The following is a 14742-nucleotide window of genomic DNA, read 5'->3' on the forward strand; positions in this document are numbered from 1 at the left end:
TAGATTTTAGCTCTTGGCAAAATCTGTTTTTTACTGTTCCTGAGCCCTCATATTTGATGAGGGATTGGGAGGTATCTCAAATGGTAAAGCACATGCTTAGCATGCAAGACACACTGTGTTGGATCCTGCACTACCACTGATGGTGTACTCTAAGCGATGCCTACTTGAGCACTACTTCATGGCTAGTGCAGAAACTAAACTGTCAGGCCTGTTCTGCAGGACATCATTGGGAGTGTCTCCTATATCCTTATAATTCTGCAGGGGTAGTCCCTGTAAAAAAGGCATAATTTGGTTCTTTGATAAAAAATTATTTGCAAATTCTGAATCACATACTTGCAACATTTTGAAAACTAATATTGAAGGCTATTGCTTAGGAAAATTTCAAGTTATTATTGTATTAGGGAGGAAGAAGTAATTTATGCTGTCCAATGATACATTTAATATCTTGAATCATTTCCTTTTATATTTATTGGTTATAGATGACAATTTAGTCAGTATAAGTTCAGTATCTCAAACTTTGAAGTTCAAAAGCAAGCATACTTTTTAAAATAACTTGATTTTGTAAAGCTTTTTTCAATATGTTTCTTGGCTAGTGCATTGGACTATACTATTTACTCAAATTCAAGAGCATCCATACGCAAAGTTGGAAATCAGAAAACATTTTTTTTGCATCTTTCTACAAAGGAAGTAGAGAATGTCATCTAATTTCTAAGATTGTTCACATTTTGCTGCAAAATCAATGTAATGATAGAATGGCATTTTCCATGTTTATGTTTACTTCTAGTTCGGGGATGTGTCTTAACACTAGTACACAGAAATTTTTTGATTCCATCTAAGAATTAAGATGAAAGCTTTAGTGATTCTTTTGTTCATTTTGACCTTTTATCATTTTGGCATGTATCAACTATTCAATAGACGCATCCAAAGTTTTATTTACTTCCAGATCCAATTTGACATCCAGATCCAATATAATAACTAATATTATAGCTGTTAACAATTTGGTTGAATTACATAAAGCTGTCAAAATGCATATAAAATGCTTCTGCATATATGTATATACATATGCATATTGGTTTGGGTAATTAGTCTTCTATCCTTTATGAGCTGCCAAGGAGAATTTCATCTAATGCACTTGATGTTATGTGAGAAAAAAATGATACAGTGAAAAATTTTATACGTTCATTTTTCTCCATATCATATACTGATGAATTTTAATTGCTGTTAAGCAGAGGGATATGGGAAGTCATTTAATCTTTCCTGACTTTCAATGTTTTTCTTGGTAGAGTATTAGTGTTGATGAGATGATTGTAAGGCTTTTGTGATGACAGTGCGTGCTAGTAAAAGGGAAGTTGATTTTGTCACTATATTTAAATGTGGGAAAATGTTCATTGGAATACTTGTAAATTAGTCAATTTATTCCTAATGAAAAATTTGTAGGATTATTTTAAAGCCGCACATCTCCAATGAATATATCTATCTACCATCTATTTTGTTAATTACTTAATTCTGTGCATTGATTCACTATCTTACCTGAATTTCTGTGTGAAAGGTGGCATGCGGAGTTGGGGGATAAAGTGTATTGGGGGGTCAGTGAGGGGTTGGGGAAGGGAAAGTATGGAAAATTGGTATAGGAGGTTGACAGTGGTGGTGGGATTGGTGTTGAAATATTATATTCCTAAAACTCAACTATCAATAACTTTTTATATCAGTTTTTTATTTCAATAAAAATATTAAAAAATAAACAAACCTCTAGAAACAAAACAAATATGGTACTTGAAAATGGAACTCTGAGATCTTTTTGAACCAATGGAAAATAGTTACAAAAAAAGGGAATCATGATCGAGATATGACTCTGCTCACTAAAATTTGAGCACTAGGCTTGCTAAGATTATCTGAAGTTGGGAAAGTTCAACAAGTCTTCAACTTACTTTCTCTGATCAGAAAACTTCGAAGAGAACTCCACTGCACTGTACTGTCCTCCCATTGTTCATTGATGTGCTCAAGTGGGCCCGGTAATGTCTCCATCGTGAGACTTGTTGTTACTGTGTTTGGCATATTGAGTACATCACGGGTAGCTTGCCAGGCTTTGCCGTGCAGGCGATATACTCTTGGTAGCTTGCCAGGCTCTCTGAGAGGGCGGAGGAATCGAACCTGGCTCAGCCAGGCCAGCCATGTGCAAGGCAGACGCGCTACCTGCTGTGTTCTTGCTCCAGCCCAAAGAGAACTGAAAGTGGATAATTCTTTCAGTATCTAATTCACAGTTAATTAAGCTGCGTAATTGTGTCATTCATTTGACATAATTTCAGAGCTCTGCTCTGCACCTCAGGAACGAATCACAGAAAGAATCACAGCTGAAGTTCTGTGCAAATTCTTCATTACTTAGCTCTGTGAACTCACATTTTTTTCCCTTCTTTTTAGCCTATGTATATTAGAAAGCTGCTTTTACATCCATTATGGTAAAGTTTTTAGTTCTGAAAATGTAAAGTCACTCCTATCATCAGTATTAAACAGGTAACAACAACAAATGTCTTGAAGTTGCCTGTGGTCAAGGGGCAAAGTCCAAAGAACTGTTGAATCATCTAAATCTTTCAGTCATGAAGTTCATTCTGATATTATGGTTTCTTTTTAAGACACACCTGGTGGTGTTCAGGGCTTACTCTTGTCTCTACTTAAGGATCACTTTTGGAGGTGCTCAGGGCCCTATGTTGGCCACGTGCAAGTCAAGTGCCTTACCTGCTGAACTTTACCTCGGACTTTTCACTGCTTTTTGGCGATAAAATTTTTTGAAAACCTTATGTGCATCTTGTTTAAGTAATGTATTATAATATATAGTTTGCAAAGATTTTTGAAACTTCTGTTGGAGACCATTCATATAACGATCAGGTTATTTGAGGAGACATTCATTGCCGTTCGAAAATAGCTTCTGGAATGCATTTCTGTTTCTCAGATTGCTGAAGTCACCATCACACAAACTCTCCATAAAAGACTCACTGAATTGTCCCTTCATTTAAGTCTTCCACACCATGCTATGGCATTTCTGGCTAGCGGAAGAAGGCTTCTTGTAAGATTTAAAATAAAGTTGGCTTGTGGGTAGTTGGGATGATAAGCTTAGGAAAACATCTGACTGGGATGAGCTATTGGTCTCATTCTGTTCTCAAGCTTAGTGCCACCTATTTAAAGAATTAGTATTCATGCCCTTGGTAAATGACCTATATCCTTGGATAAGAGAGATGTAAGCAGGTGTTGTGAACAATACAAGGCAATACAAGAAAAACTAGGACCCACGAACTGTATTTTACCAAAGAAGTAAAATTCCTATTCTTTCCTGACGACTTTGTGTGGTGATTGGAAACGATTGTCAGTGTCACAGTGTTTTTCCTCTATTTCTCACCAAACTCGGCTTCATTTGGTCTAGATGAAACCAAATGATAAATATGCCATCTTAAATTTATTATTTTTGGTCACAGAAAAAAGAAAACTAAGCAATACCTAAGTAAAGTTATAAAAGTGCATTATATCAAGCCAATAAGGAGGCATTAGCTTGGGGCAGGCTTGGAAGAGAGATTCCCTCTTAATCAGATTGAAGTTGATTAAGTTGCTTTCACACCATGATTTGCACCTTGATTTTTACACATCAAGTTAAGGAAATGAGAAAATGAGAATAAAATATGTGGTTGTTTTGAAATTCCACATATGAAAGTATTCATAACAAGAAAAACTTGAAGAATACAAATAAGAGAATATTTGGTTCTTAGTTTGAGAGTACTCTCTCTCTGTCTCTCTCTTTCTGTAGGTGGGGGTACATCTTCCAAGTGGTGATCAGGAGGTCTAGGCAATTATTCTGGTAATTTTCAGATAACCAGACCAGTGGTGTTTGAACACCTCCAGGTTTGTTGCAATGCTTTGTGGAAACATGTGGTTCTGGGGATTAATCCAGGGTTGGCAATATTCAAGCCAATGGGCCATAACCCAGGTACTCTCTCTTCAGCCTTTCCACACTTTTAAGAAGAAAGTCTATTGTCATTCTTTGTCATACTGCCTATTTCTTTTAACATTCATGGTGCTTACTGGAGCTGTTATGATTTTGACTTTTTCTTGTTTATTTTCTGTCTTAAAATGAGACAAATCTTGGGGGGATGGGGGTGGGAGGGATACTGGGATCCGTGGTGGTGGGAAATGGGCACTGGTGAAGGGATGGGTATTTGATCATTGTATAATTGAAACCCAAGCACAAAAAAGTGTAAATCTGCAACTGTACCTCATGATGTCTCATTATTAAAAATTTTAAAAAAATTAAACCCTAAAATAAAATAAAATAAAATAAAATGAGACTAATCTTATGAAGGCAGGAATAGCATGCTTCTCCTTGTGGAATCAATGTGACTAAATATGGAGGGCATGAGTTGGCTCTTGTCTCTGTTAAGAAACTTTATTTATTTTTATAGTTTTGGATTAGGAGACAAACCTGGTTGGCTTTTCAGGTTGGACAAACCTGGAAGGCCTAATTATATGAGCTCAGTGCTCAGAAATTGCTCCTAGTGGTGCTTGGGATATGGTACGCAGTGCCAGGAATCAACCTGGGGTCAGACACATGAAATGTAACACCGTAACCCCTGTACTCCTATACTGTCTTTCCCTTTCCTTTAAGGAACTTTAGATACTCATCTATGTTGTAGAAAATAATTTGCTTTCAAAACTTTAAATTTACTTTTAACATAGAGTGCTAGATTAAGGTATAGAGTTGGAGTTAACAAATGTTTTTTGGAAAAGACTACATAGGTGATATTTTAGGCTTCTTAAAAGCCAACTCTTTAAAGATATATAAAACATCCATTGCATTCAATCACTATAAAAATGGACTATAGTCATATCTGTCTGAGTCATAGAGTTGCTGTCCTCTGGCTATGTAACTCTGGGAGTTGCTTACTAAGTTGAAAATAGAAGATTGGACTATATTAATATGAAATTTCAATGTAAAGATTTTATTGGCCGGCCTAATGAAGGCCAGCATTATTATTGAGCTGTGATGATATTCTCACCATAAATTTTGTTTAATATTTGTTTCTAACTGAATGTTTCTGAGGAATTTTTAATACTTTATGAGACTGCCATTGAAGTAAAAAAATTTGAAGTTATCTAGATAAATAAGAGCATGAAGTAATAAATAATTATCATAATTAAAATATAATTTATTGATATTGAAATATTTTGGTATGCATACAAATAATTACTTAAAATATTATTTGGAGGCTCTTGCATATAAATTTTCATTTTTTGACTAAACATTAAGTTGTGAATATTTCTTTGTCTTCCTTTGAAATAATAGCTTTTTCTCAATATATAATTTAGAATTATTTTAAAAAATGCTATTTATAAGTTGACATTGCAACTTCCTTCCTTCCATATAGAAATACTTTGAGGTGAAGTTGAGATTTTAACTTGTGAGCATTATTGCCCAGGTTTTATCAGTAATACTATTGAATAACTACATATGCAGTTGCAGTAAAAGGTAAAGGCCCTCCCGTTGATCGTCGATTTGCTCGAGCGGGCCCAGTAACGTCTCCATTGGAGACTTTGTTGTTACTGTGTCTGGCATATCGAATACTCTCGGTAGCTTGCCGGGCTCTCCGAGAGGGGCGGAGGAATCGAACTCGGGTCAGCCATGTTGGCCGCTTGTAAGGCAAACGCCCTACGCGCTGTGCTATCGCTCCAGCCCACAGTAATAAGGTATTTTATTCTCTGAAGTAATTTGATGAAATTTTCAACCATCAATATAAGATAAATAGATTATGTACCAATTATAAATAGTGCTATCACAAAGTAGGCTTTCAGACCCTCACAAGTATATATTGTTGCATCAGTTCCTATATAAAAGACTGGCCGCATGTTATTAAGTAACTTGTAAGAGTCTATTTTTGTCAGTTGTATTTGTCTTGCTAGTGATAAGAGAGGAGAAATTGGTCACACTCTGTTTTTTTAAATTCTTGTTTTGCAAGTATTCAGCACTCAATGTCAGAGACTTGCAAGCAATGAAGGTAATGAGTTCAAACCCTAACTTCACAGATACCATAAAGTTTTAAATGATAATTTTATTTTATTTTTTTGCTTTTTTGGGTCACACCCAGTGAGGCTCAGGGATTACTCCTGACTCTGCACTCAGGAATTACTCCTGGCGGTGCTCAGGGGACCATATGGGATGCTGACATTCGAACCCCGGTCAGCTGTGTGCAAGGCAAACGCCCTATTCGCTGTGCTATCGCTCCAGCCTCCTAAATGATCATTTTAAGGGCATTGAATAATAGTAAGTTTATTTATCTTCAGTTTTAAGCAGAGATATTTTGTTAAAACTTGATTTTCCTTTTAAAAATATCATTTTTTCTTCTAATACAGAGAAAGTAGAATGAAGTGTTGAGAAGGCTAAAGGATTATTTAGCCAGGATTAAGCCTTAAGTTACAAGGAATTCTAGACTGATATCTTCTAATTACCATTTTATTGGCCAATAATTACATTAGCATATATAAAAAATCTTAAAACCATGACTGACATGGTTACAAAATAAAACTAAGAAATCTCCCAGACAAAGAGTGAGAGAGGGAGTGATTCCAAATTACACAATTTATGTATGATAGGGACTAGTTTAGTCTATGATTTAGGTCTGGGGTGATTTACCTTACTTTGCTTTCAGAAACTGAAGAGATTTTTCAGTGCATTCAAAATGATTGAGTTGAGTCATATTCATTTTTATATCCTCATTAAAGGCTTTAGTAATTGGATCTTAGAATTTTAGGTTTCTATTTTATTATTGGAAACTTTTTTTTAAGGTAAGATACTTTATACAGTAAGTTATAGCTTTAAAAACATCTTCAGTTGCCTATTTGCAGGAGCTAGATGTGGGTAAAAGGGCAGCATATTGTTAGCTTATGAACTGAGAGTCAAAATGCACAGGTTAGTAGATGACAACTGGATTACCCAAATAGACTGAAAAACCATTAAGATGAATCTCTAAATACTATCTCACCAATGAAAAATTGTCTCTGATGTCAGAAGAAAAAAAATAACCCCAATATTTGTTTGTACATAGTTTTTTAATAGGCTAACATTTTCTTACTTTTAATCCAACAATAATTCGCATAAGAAATATTCCTTAAAGGCAATCTTGTTACAAAATTTTAGCTTACCAAATATTTTTTGCATACCCTAGCATATTAATCTCTAAAATTTCAATCTTAAAGATAACATCATATCAACTCCAAATTTTGTAGATCGTAACAAAATTTTAGTCAATCACTCTGTAATTATAGCCTATATATTTTGGATAAGTTACCTAACTTCCTTGTACCTGTTTCCTTTATCTGAAAATTAGAGGTGATCATAGTACCTACTCTCAGGCTTAGTCAACATACACAAAACAGCAAGTACTTTTTTGAGGTATTTAAAATATAAGTAACCAATTCTACTTATTATTTTGTTATAATATTCTTATTCTTAAAATTTTTCAATATAATTTAATACTAAGATCAAACTTACATGAAGAAAGACCATATATTTTTAAATATAATTTTATTTGAAAGTGCTTCTAACTATAGAGATAAAATATATATTCCTTCTGTTTCTTTATAAAACAAATCATAGCATTTGTTTAAATCACAGCTTTAGATTTGTAAAATTACCTCCAATGCTATTTGAACTTCTATTACATATTATTTTAAAACTTTGTACATACTCTTACAATATGTTGCACTTTTGTGTCCTGCAGAATTTTTTTAAATGATTGCTTACTGGCTAATTGCTCTTTCATTTATAACAGGACTTGAAGATAGAATGGGTCTCTTTGGTTCTCTGGTCTGGATATGAAAGTCCTAGACCACCAAGTAGGAGGAGGATGTTTACATATATTCTGTATGTTCTTTATTCTTAATCCCTGTACTTATTATTATACTTATTATTCAGTGGAAGATTTTTTTATTATTTGATAGTTACCAGAAAAGTCATCAAACTTGCTCAGAATTTTTTTTCTGAGGAAAAGGAACAGTTAGTGCCTAGAATAAAATCAGGGTCATTTCCCATGTTTGATTCTTGATCCCAAATATGATCCTTGAGACCCTCAGGAATAATTCCTGAACATGGAGCCAGGATTAAGCCTTAAGCAACACCATGTGTAGCAAAAAAAAAACACAACTAAATAAGTATATAATAAAATTAAATACATTAGAATTTACATGCACAGTTTAATAATATCCTTAATAATCCTTATATTTTTGTGTATTAATATAAATAAAAGTCCCATGAGACGAGTTGGTGCAAATACATATATATTGTAATTATACATTATATATAAATGTTTATATTATGCTGTGATTATGAACAGTGATTTGAAACCATAATATTGAGTGTATATATATGTTATAATTAGAGTTAAATTCTTAGAAGGGGAATACCCTTAAATACTGATTAAAATATCAGATTAACTACTGATAAATTACTTTTTTTTTCTTTTTAGGTCACACCTGGCGATGCACAGGGTTTACTCCTGACTCTGCACTCAGGAATTATTCCTGGTGGGGCTCAGGGGACCAAATGGGATGCTGGGAATTGAACCCGGGTCGGCTGCGAGCAAGGCAAACACCCTACCCACTGTGCTATTGCTCCAGCCCCTGATAAATTACTTTTCAAATGGGGTTAAATGCTTCCTTCTACTACCGCTGTCTTTACATGAATGTTTCAGATATAAATAAGATTTTAAGAACCCTGATTTCAAAATGCTTTAAACATGCTTATGGATGTATAGATTATAAAAAGGAAGAAGAAACTTAATTTACTAGAGTACTTGTAAAACATACCAATATTTTAAGTATATCTTAGTTTTACAGACCAAATGTTAAAGAATTTTAGAATTTTCTCAGTGATTTATTATATGACACCATTTAAAAGCATCCTTTTAGAGACTGGAGAGATTCCTGATAGCCAACCCCAGTTCGATCACTGGTACCTCATGCCTCCTCCAAGCACTGCTAGGTACAGACCTGGAGGCCTCCTAGGGCCTCTGGGGTGGCCTGGATACCACAGTACCAGAGGCCTAGCTGCACTGCACCCTTAAGGTCTTACATTGAGCTATAGGTTCAATTGGCCAGATCTAACTAGTAATGTTCCCAACGTCTCCAAGCACTACTTAGGAGACCCCCAAAATAAAAATCTTAAAGTATCATTTTATGTGGTAGAAGCAGTATAAATTTAGAGAGGTTTGTCTTTGGATTTGCTCGAGCGGGCCCAGTAACGTCTCCATTGGAGACTTTGTTGTTACTGTGTTTGGTATATCAAATACTCTCGGTAGCTTGCCGGGCTCTCCGAGAGGGGCGGAGGAATCGAACCCGGGTCGGCCATGTTGGCCGCTTGTAAGGCGAACGCCCTACCGCTGTGCTACCACTCCAGCCCCTGCTCAGGGATTACTCCTGACTCTGTGCTCAGGAACCACTACCTGACAGTGCTTGAGGAACAACAGAGGACACCAACAACCTGAAAAGGAAACATGTAATAAAAAGATACTGCTATATATTTTGTTGTCTATATTGGCATTTGTGCTCATAATAACAAATAGATAAGTTGGAAAATTATGTACATGAAAGGAAATAGTTTGAAATTAAAGAACTTTATTTTACTCTAAAAATAGCAACATTATTTCTTCAAATGAGAAATTAATTTTTATCTTTAATACTAGATTTTTAATACCTAACACTGAATTCCTAATACTGCCAAGTCTCTAAAAGAGGTTATCATAAAGACAAAAATATACAATAAAATCGTTCTACACATGAAGATATTAGGATTAGTTTTATTCTTTTAAAAAATGCTGAATAGTGGGAGAAATGACTAATATTTGGAATCAGCTGTGTATATCCCACTGGTAACCAGAACTAGCTCTTACGTGGTTCTATGCTGATTCTTGAAGCATTGGCTTGCTTGTAGTTCACAGATCACGTTAGGTGGGAAATTTCAGATGTTTTGGCCTATTCTAAAATGCTTTTTTAAGTCTGAGTGAATTGCTGTGATTATGTTCAGTGATTTAAATGATAAGGTTGAGTTGGTAGTCCCACAGTGGAAAAAAATATCACCTCTAGGGCCACCCACAAAATTGAATGGTGTAACTTTCTACCTCCCGCAAGAAACATCCGTCTCAAGAGTTAAGTGGTTGCCATTCGCTTTTTACATCTTGGACCATGAATATTCCCCGTGCTCTGTGAAAAGCATGGTGGGTTTCTGCAGATGTCACAAGAAGATCCTACCTGGACCAAGCTATATCCTGTGCGCTGAATCAGTGCGCGGAGGGCTGCTTCGTTCTGGGTGCCGCTCAATCCATCCCCGGATTTGTGATTTGATTCCATTGAGAGTGATTATCAGCAAAAAATCAGGTTAATTAGGGTTGCTCACTGAAATCAAATTTAAGATAAATTAGGTAAATTACTGTTGCCAAGTCCAAACTTGTCCTTTTCATAAAGGATATCTTTAGGAAACATTCTCTGTAAAAGCATCATTAAAGTGAAAGTAACTAGCAACAAATTAGGATTGCTCATGTTCTTAGTAGGAAAACAAAGTCTATTGTTTTAAAAATTCAGTTTCAGTTGAAATTTGGAAATCAAAGATGAATAATTGTTCCATTCAGTTAGAATATAGATTTGTAATTCTCCAACCAATTATCTCAGATGTCACCAAATATGCAAAAAAAACCCCAGTTCTTTCATAAGAATGTGCAGAATGGTGCTTATAGATGTATGAAGAGGGCATTGTTACTAAATTAAACCAACAAAGATAAAATAACAAAATCCCAAATTAACTTCATTAATCTAATCTATGTATTATCAAAGACATTTATCTACTCATTTTCCCAGAAATAAATTTCCAGAACTCTCTCAGTTATATAGAAATCACTGTGCAAATTTGATGATAAAAATGTCACATGAATTTTGACAAAACAGAACAACAGATCTTTGATTCTGTGCCACAGTCAGTTGTACTAGGGCTTCCTTGGCGGATCACTCCCAGTGGAACTTGGGGGAATCTTACGTGGGGTTGCGGATCACACAGGTCAGCTGCAATCAAGGCAACCACCTTACCCACTGCACTATAGCTACAGCTCAGCAATGGATCTTTCTGAGAGAGCCTACTAACACTGAACCTCATACCATACACATGATTCTTCAGAGAACATGAAATCCTTTCAGAAGAGCTAAGAAATAGTGAACGTTTATAATGTCCATGTTAAATATGAATTTATAAAAGAATATGAGTTTTAATGTTTTGTTGTCTTTAGTTTCTACTTGAGAACATTAGTTAAAATCAGCATTCCAAATGTCATGGTTGCTCATATCTCATGACCAGGGCAGTATAATGTGGAATGTTCCAGGCTAGGATAGTGTGATTCTGGCTAGACTCTCAGGTAATAGGGACATAACTGACCGATTGGATGTGTGTGTGTAAGTGGCTCAAGGAAGGTTCTGTGCTTCTCACTCTGTTCAACTGCATTGTGCCAACCAAGAGAGAGCAAACATATCTTATAATGGTTTGAATGATGTGCAATTTAACACAGTTTGCTATTGGCCCTTTAAAAGGTTTTCTGTCCTATGCATTGAGATTTTTTGGTACTGGTTTTGTTTGTAATTTGAAGATTCAGAATGAGTGAAACACTAATAATATAGGAAACTAGGCCAAATATTGGGTGATCCAAAACAGAAGGAAACTGAGACGATCATTTCAGTACAATGAAACTTAGAAGTGCTGTTATTTAAATGATAGAATAAAGAACCCAAATTACCATGCAAGAATTATGTAGAAATAATATTCTCAATATGATACATATAGCCAAAGGGTAAAATAGGAAATGTCTGAGAGAGAACATATGAGCACCGTTTAGGGGCAGAAAAATGTCATGCCATGTTTATAAGCAGTCTTACTCTTTCTAATAATTTTTGTTTGCTTTCTCACCCAGGTCAATTCAGTTTACCTCATTAAATTCTTCAAGAAAATTAATGAGGTAAACTGAATTGACTTGGGTGTTATTTAGTTATGTCTGTATGTCGCTTCCAGCCCTGCAAAGTGTTTGGTCATGCCAGCCGCCAACGGCGGGCCCCTGGGCAGGGGCCCCTTCAGCAGCCCCAGCCACTTCTGCAGGGAGCGCTGGTCCATGTAATGGCAGCCCGCCCCCCAGGAGGTCTGTGGACTAACATCTGGACTGGCTGGGGGCGTGGTCATTAATGTAGGGGCGTAGTCTCCATTGAAAGTGGGTGTGACCTTCTGCGGGATGGGCAGCCACAGTTATATTTCCCACCCCCAGCACTCTGGACCCTCACCCCAGTCCTTGCCATCTAATTCTGTGAGAAAAAATTCCAGCCACCTACAGTACAATACAATAATAATCCACTGGCCTACTCCAATTCTAACAAAAGACCAATATGCAATAGAAGCTGTATAAACCCAATACTAAAAGAACACCTCCTACAAACCTTCACTAGATGTCCGTCATAAGCCAGAGAAAAAAGTGCCAGAAAAGATGCTCAGACCCTAGAAAGAGAGAAGGCTGTCCACCATCGACTGGCCTTATCCAGAATTCTTTCCCACAATAAGAGTGAGCAGTGCTAGTGAATGAATTCCAGGGTTTTACCACTAGACGAACAAAACAACATGAAGAAACAACGCAAATCTCCACTACAAGGTGAAGATGAAGAAAAGATTCCCGAACCCTCAACCGGGGTCACCTACAAATATGCTCTCTCCAATAAAGAACTCCGGGACAAAATGCAGAGGATGTTCAAGGACCTACTCAAAGAATCAATGGAAGAGATATCCAGAAAACTAAAGAAAACTAAAAGAAGAAATGAAAGAAACAATAGAAAGTTTAATCGAGAAAATGCAGGAAGAAATGAGAGCAGAAACAAAAAAGGTACAGAAATAAGTGTCACAGATAAAGGACTCAGTAGATGGAATTAAAAACTCAGTAAGTGCCCTTAGCAATAGGATAAGTGCAGCTGAAGAGAGCATCAATGAGCTTGAAGATGAGCAACAGAAATCCCATAGGGAAAAACGAGCAATGGCAAAAGATCTCAAAATGGCTCTTAGGAGAATCAGAGACCTAGGGGATACACCAAGAGGAACAGCATTAGAATCATTGGAGTACCAGAAGGGCAGGGAGGCAACCCCAATGAAAAAGCCACAGTCAAAGAAATCATTGCTGAAAAGTTCCCAGAGTTAAAGAATGCAGACATACAGATCCAAGGAGCCATAAGGGTGCCAGCAAAAAGAGACCCTAATAAAAACACTCCAAGGCATATCATACTCAGAACGATGGATGCCGTGGGCAGAGACACAATACTACAAGCAGCAAGGTCAAAGAAGGAAATCACGTTCAAAGGAGCACCCCTTAGATTTACAGTAGACCTATCAGAGGAAACCCTCCAAGCCCGAAGGCAATGGTGGGATATAGTGAAAAACTCAATGAAATGAAGGCCTCACCAAGAATACTTTATCCAAGTAAACTTTCACTCAAACTCGATGGAACTATACACCATTTTATAGATAAACAACAGCTCAGGAACTTCATATACTTAAAACCAAAACTAAAAGAAGGGTTAAAGGGGCTCCTATAGGATAAGAAGGAAAACACTTAGAAACACAACCAACCCCTACAGAAACATGCCACAAAATCTCATGACAATAATCTCTCTTAATGTCAATGGCCTAAATGCACCAATCAAGAGACACGGAGTGGCAAAATGGATCCAGAAACAAAAACCAACATTCTGCTGTCTACAAGAAACTCATCTGAGCAATCAGAGCAAAAACAGTCTCAAAGTAAAAGGATGGAAAACAATCCTATAAGCAAACAACTCCCTCAAAACAGCTGGGGTGGCCATACTAGTATTTGACAACATTAATTTCACGTTGAAAAAGATTAGAAGGGACAGCGGAGGCCACTTTCTCTTTATCAAGGGATGCATACAACAGGAAGAAATCACACTTTTAAATGCATATGCACCTAACGAGGGAACAGCTAAATACTTAAAACAACTGCTAACAGATTTTAAGGAGGACATTGCTAGAAACACAATCCACTGTCCTCTGTCCTCCTATTGTTCATCGATTTGCTCAAGCGGGCCCAGTAATGTCTCCATTGGGGACTTTTGTTGTTACTGTGTTTGGCATATCGAATACATCACGGGCAGCTTGCCAGGCTCTGCCGTGCAGGCAAGATACTCTCAGTAGCTCGCCCGGCTTTCCGAGTGGGGCGGAGGAATCCAACTCGGGTCAGCCATGTTGGCTGCATGCAAGGCAAACGCCCTACCGCTGTGCTATCGCTCTAGCCAAGCAACACAATAGTAGCTGGAGACTTCCACATTGCCCTATCACCTCTGGATAGATCAACAAGAACAAAACTCAGCAAGGAAACACTGGCTTTGAAAGAAGAAATAGAAGAGAAAGAACTTATAGACCTGTACAGGGCTTTACACCCCAAAAAGAAAGAATACACATTCTTCTCCAGTGTGCATGGAACATTTTCCAAAATAGACCATGTGTTAGGCCACAAAACATACCTCAGTAGAATCAGGAAGATAGAAATACTACCAACAATCTTTTCAGACCACAATGCACTGCGAATAGATATGAATCACACACAGACATGGAGAACCAAATCAAACACCTGGAAATTAAACAACTCAATGCTGAGCAATGAATGGATCAGGAAGGAAGTCAAG

General features: G+C 36.7%; 1 protein-coding gene across 2 annotated transcripts in view; it reads right to left on the bottom strand.

Moving 5' to 3' along the window:
• A1CF (APOBEC1 complementation factor) overlaps window positions 1–14742 on the bottom strand; it is an 87660-nt gene that overhangs the window by 49238 nt on the left and 23680 nt on the right. For both annotated transcript variants that reach the window (XM_056120632.1, XM_056120631.1), the window contains exon 2: window positions 10282–10425. In XM_056120632.1, coding sequence (XP_055976607.1) covers window positions 10282–10380 — 99 coding nt within the window. In that variant the 5' untranslated portion in view covers window positions 10381–10425. The remainder of the gene's footprint in view (window positions 1–10281; window positions 10426–14742) is intronic.

Source organism: Sorex fumeus, unplaced genomic scaffold (genome assembly GCF_029834395.1).
Source record: "Sorex fumeus unplaced genomic scaffold, SorFum_2.1 ptg000043l, whole genome shotgun sequence".
Taxonomy (NCBI): domain Eukaryota; kingdom Metazoa; phylum Chordata; class Mammalia; order Eulipotyphla; family Soricidae; genus Sorex; species Sorex fumeus.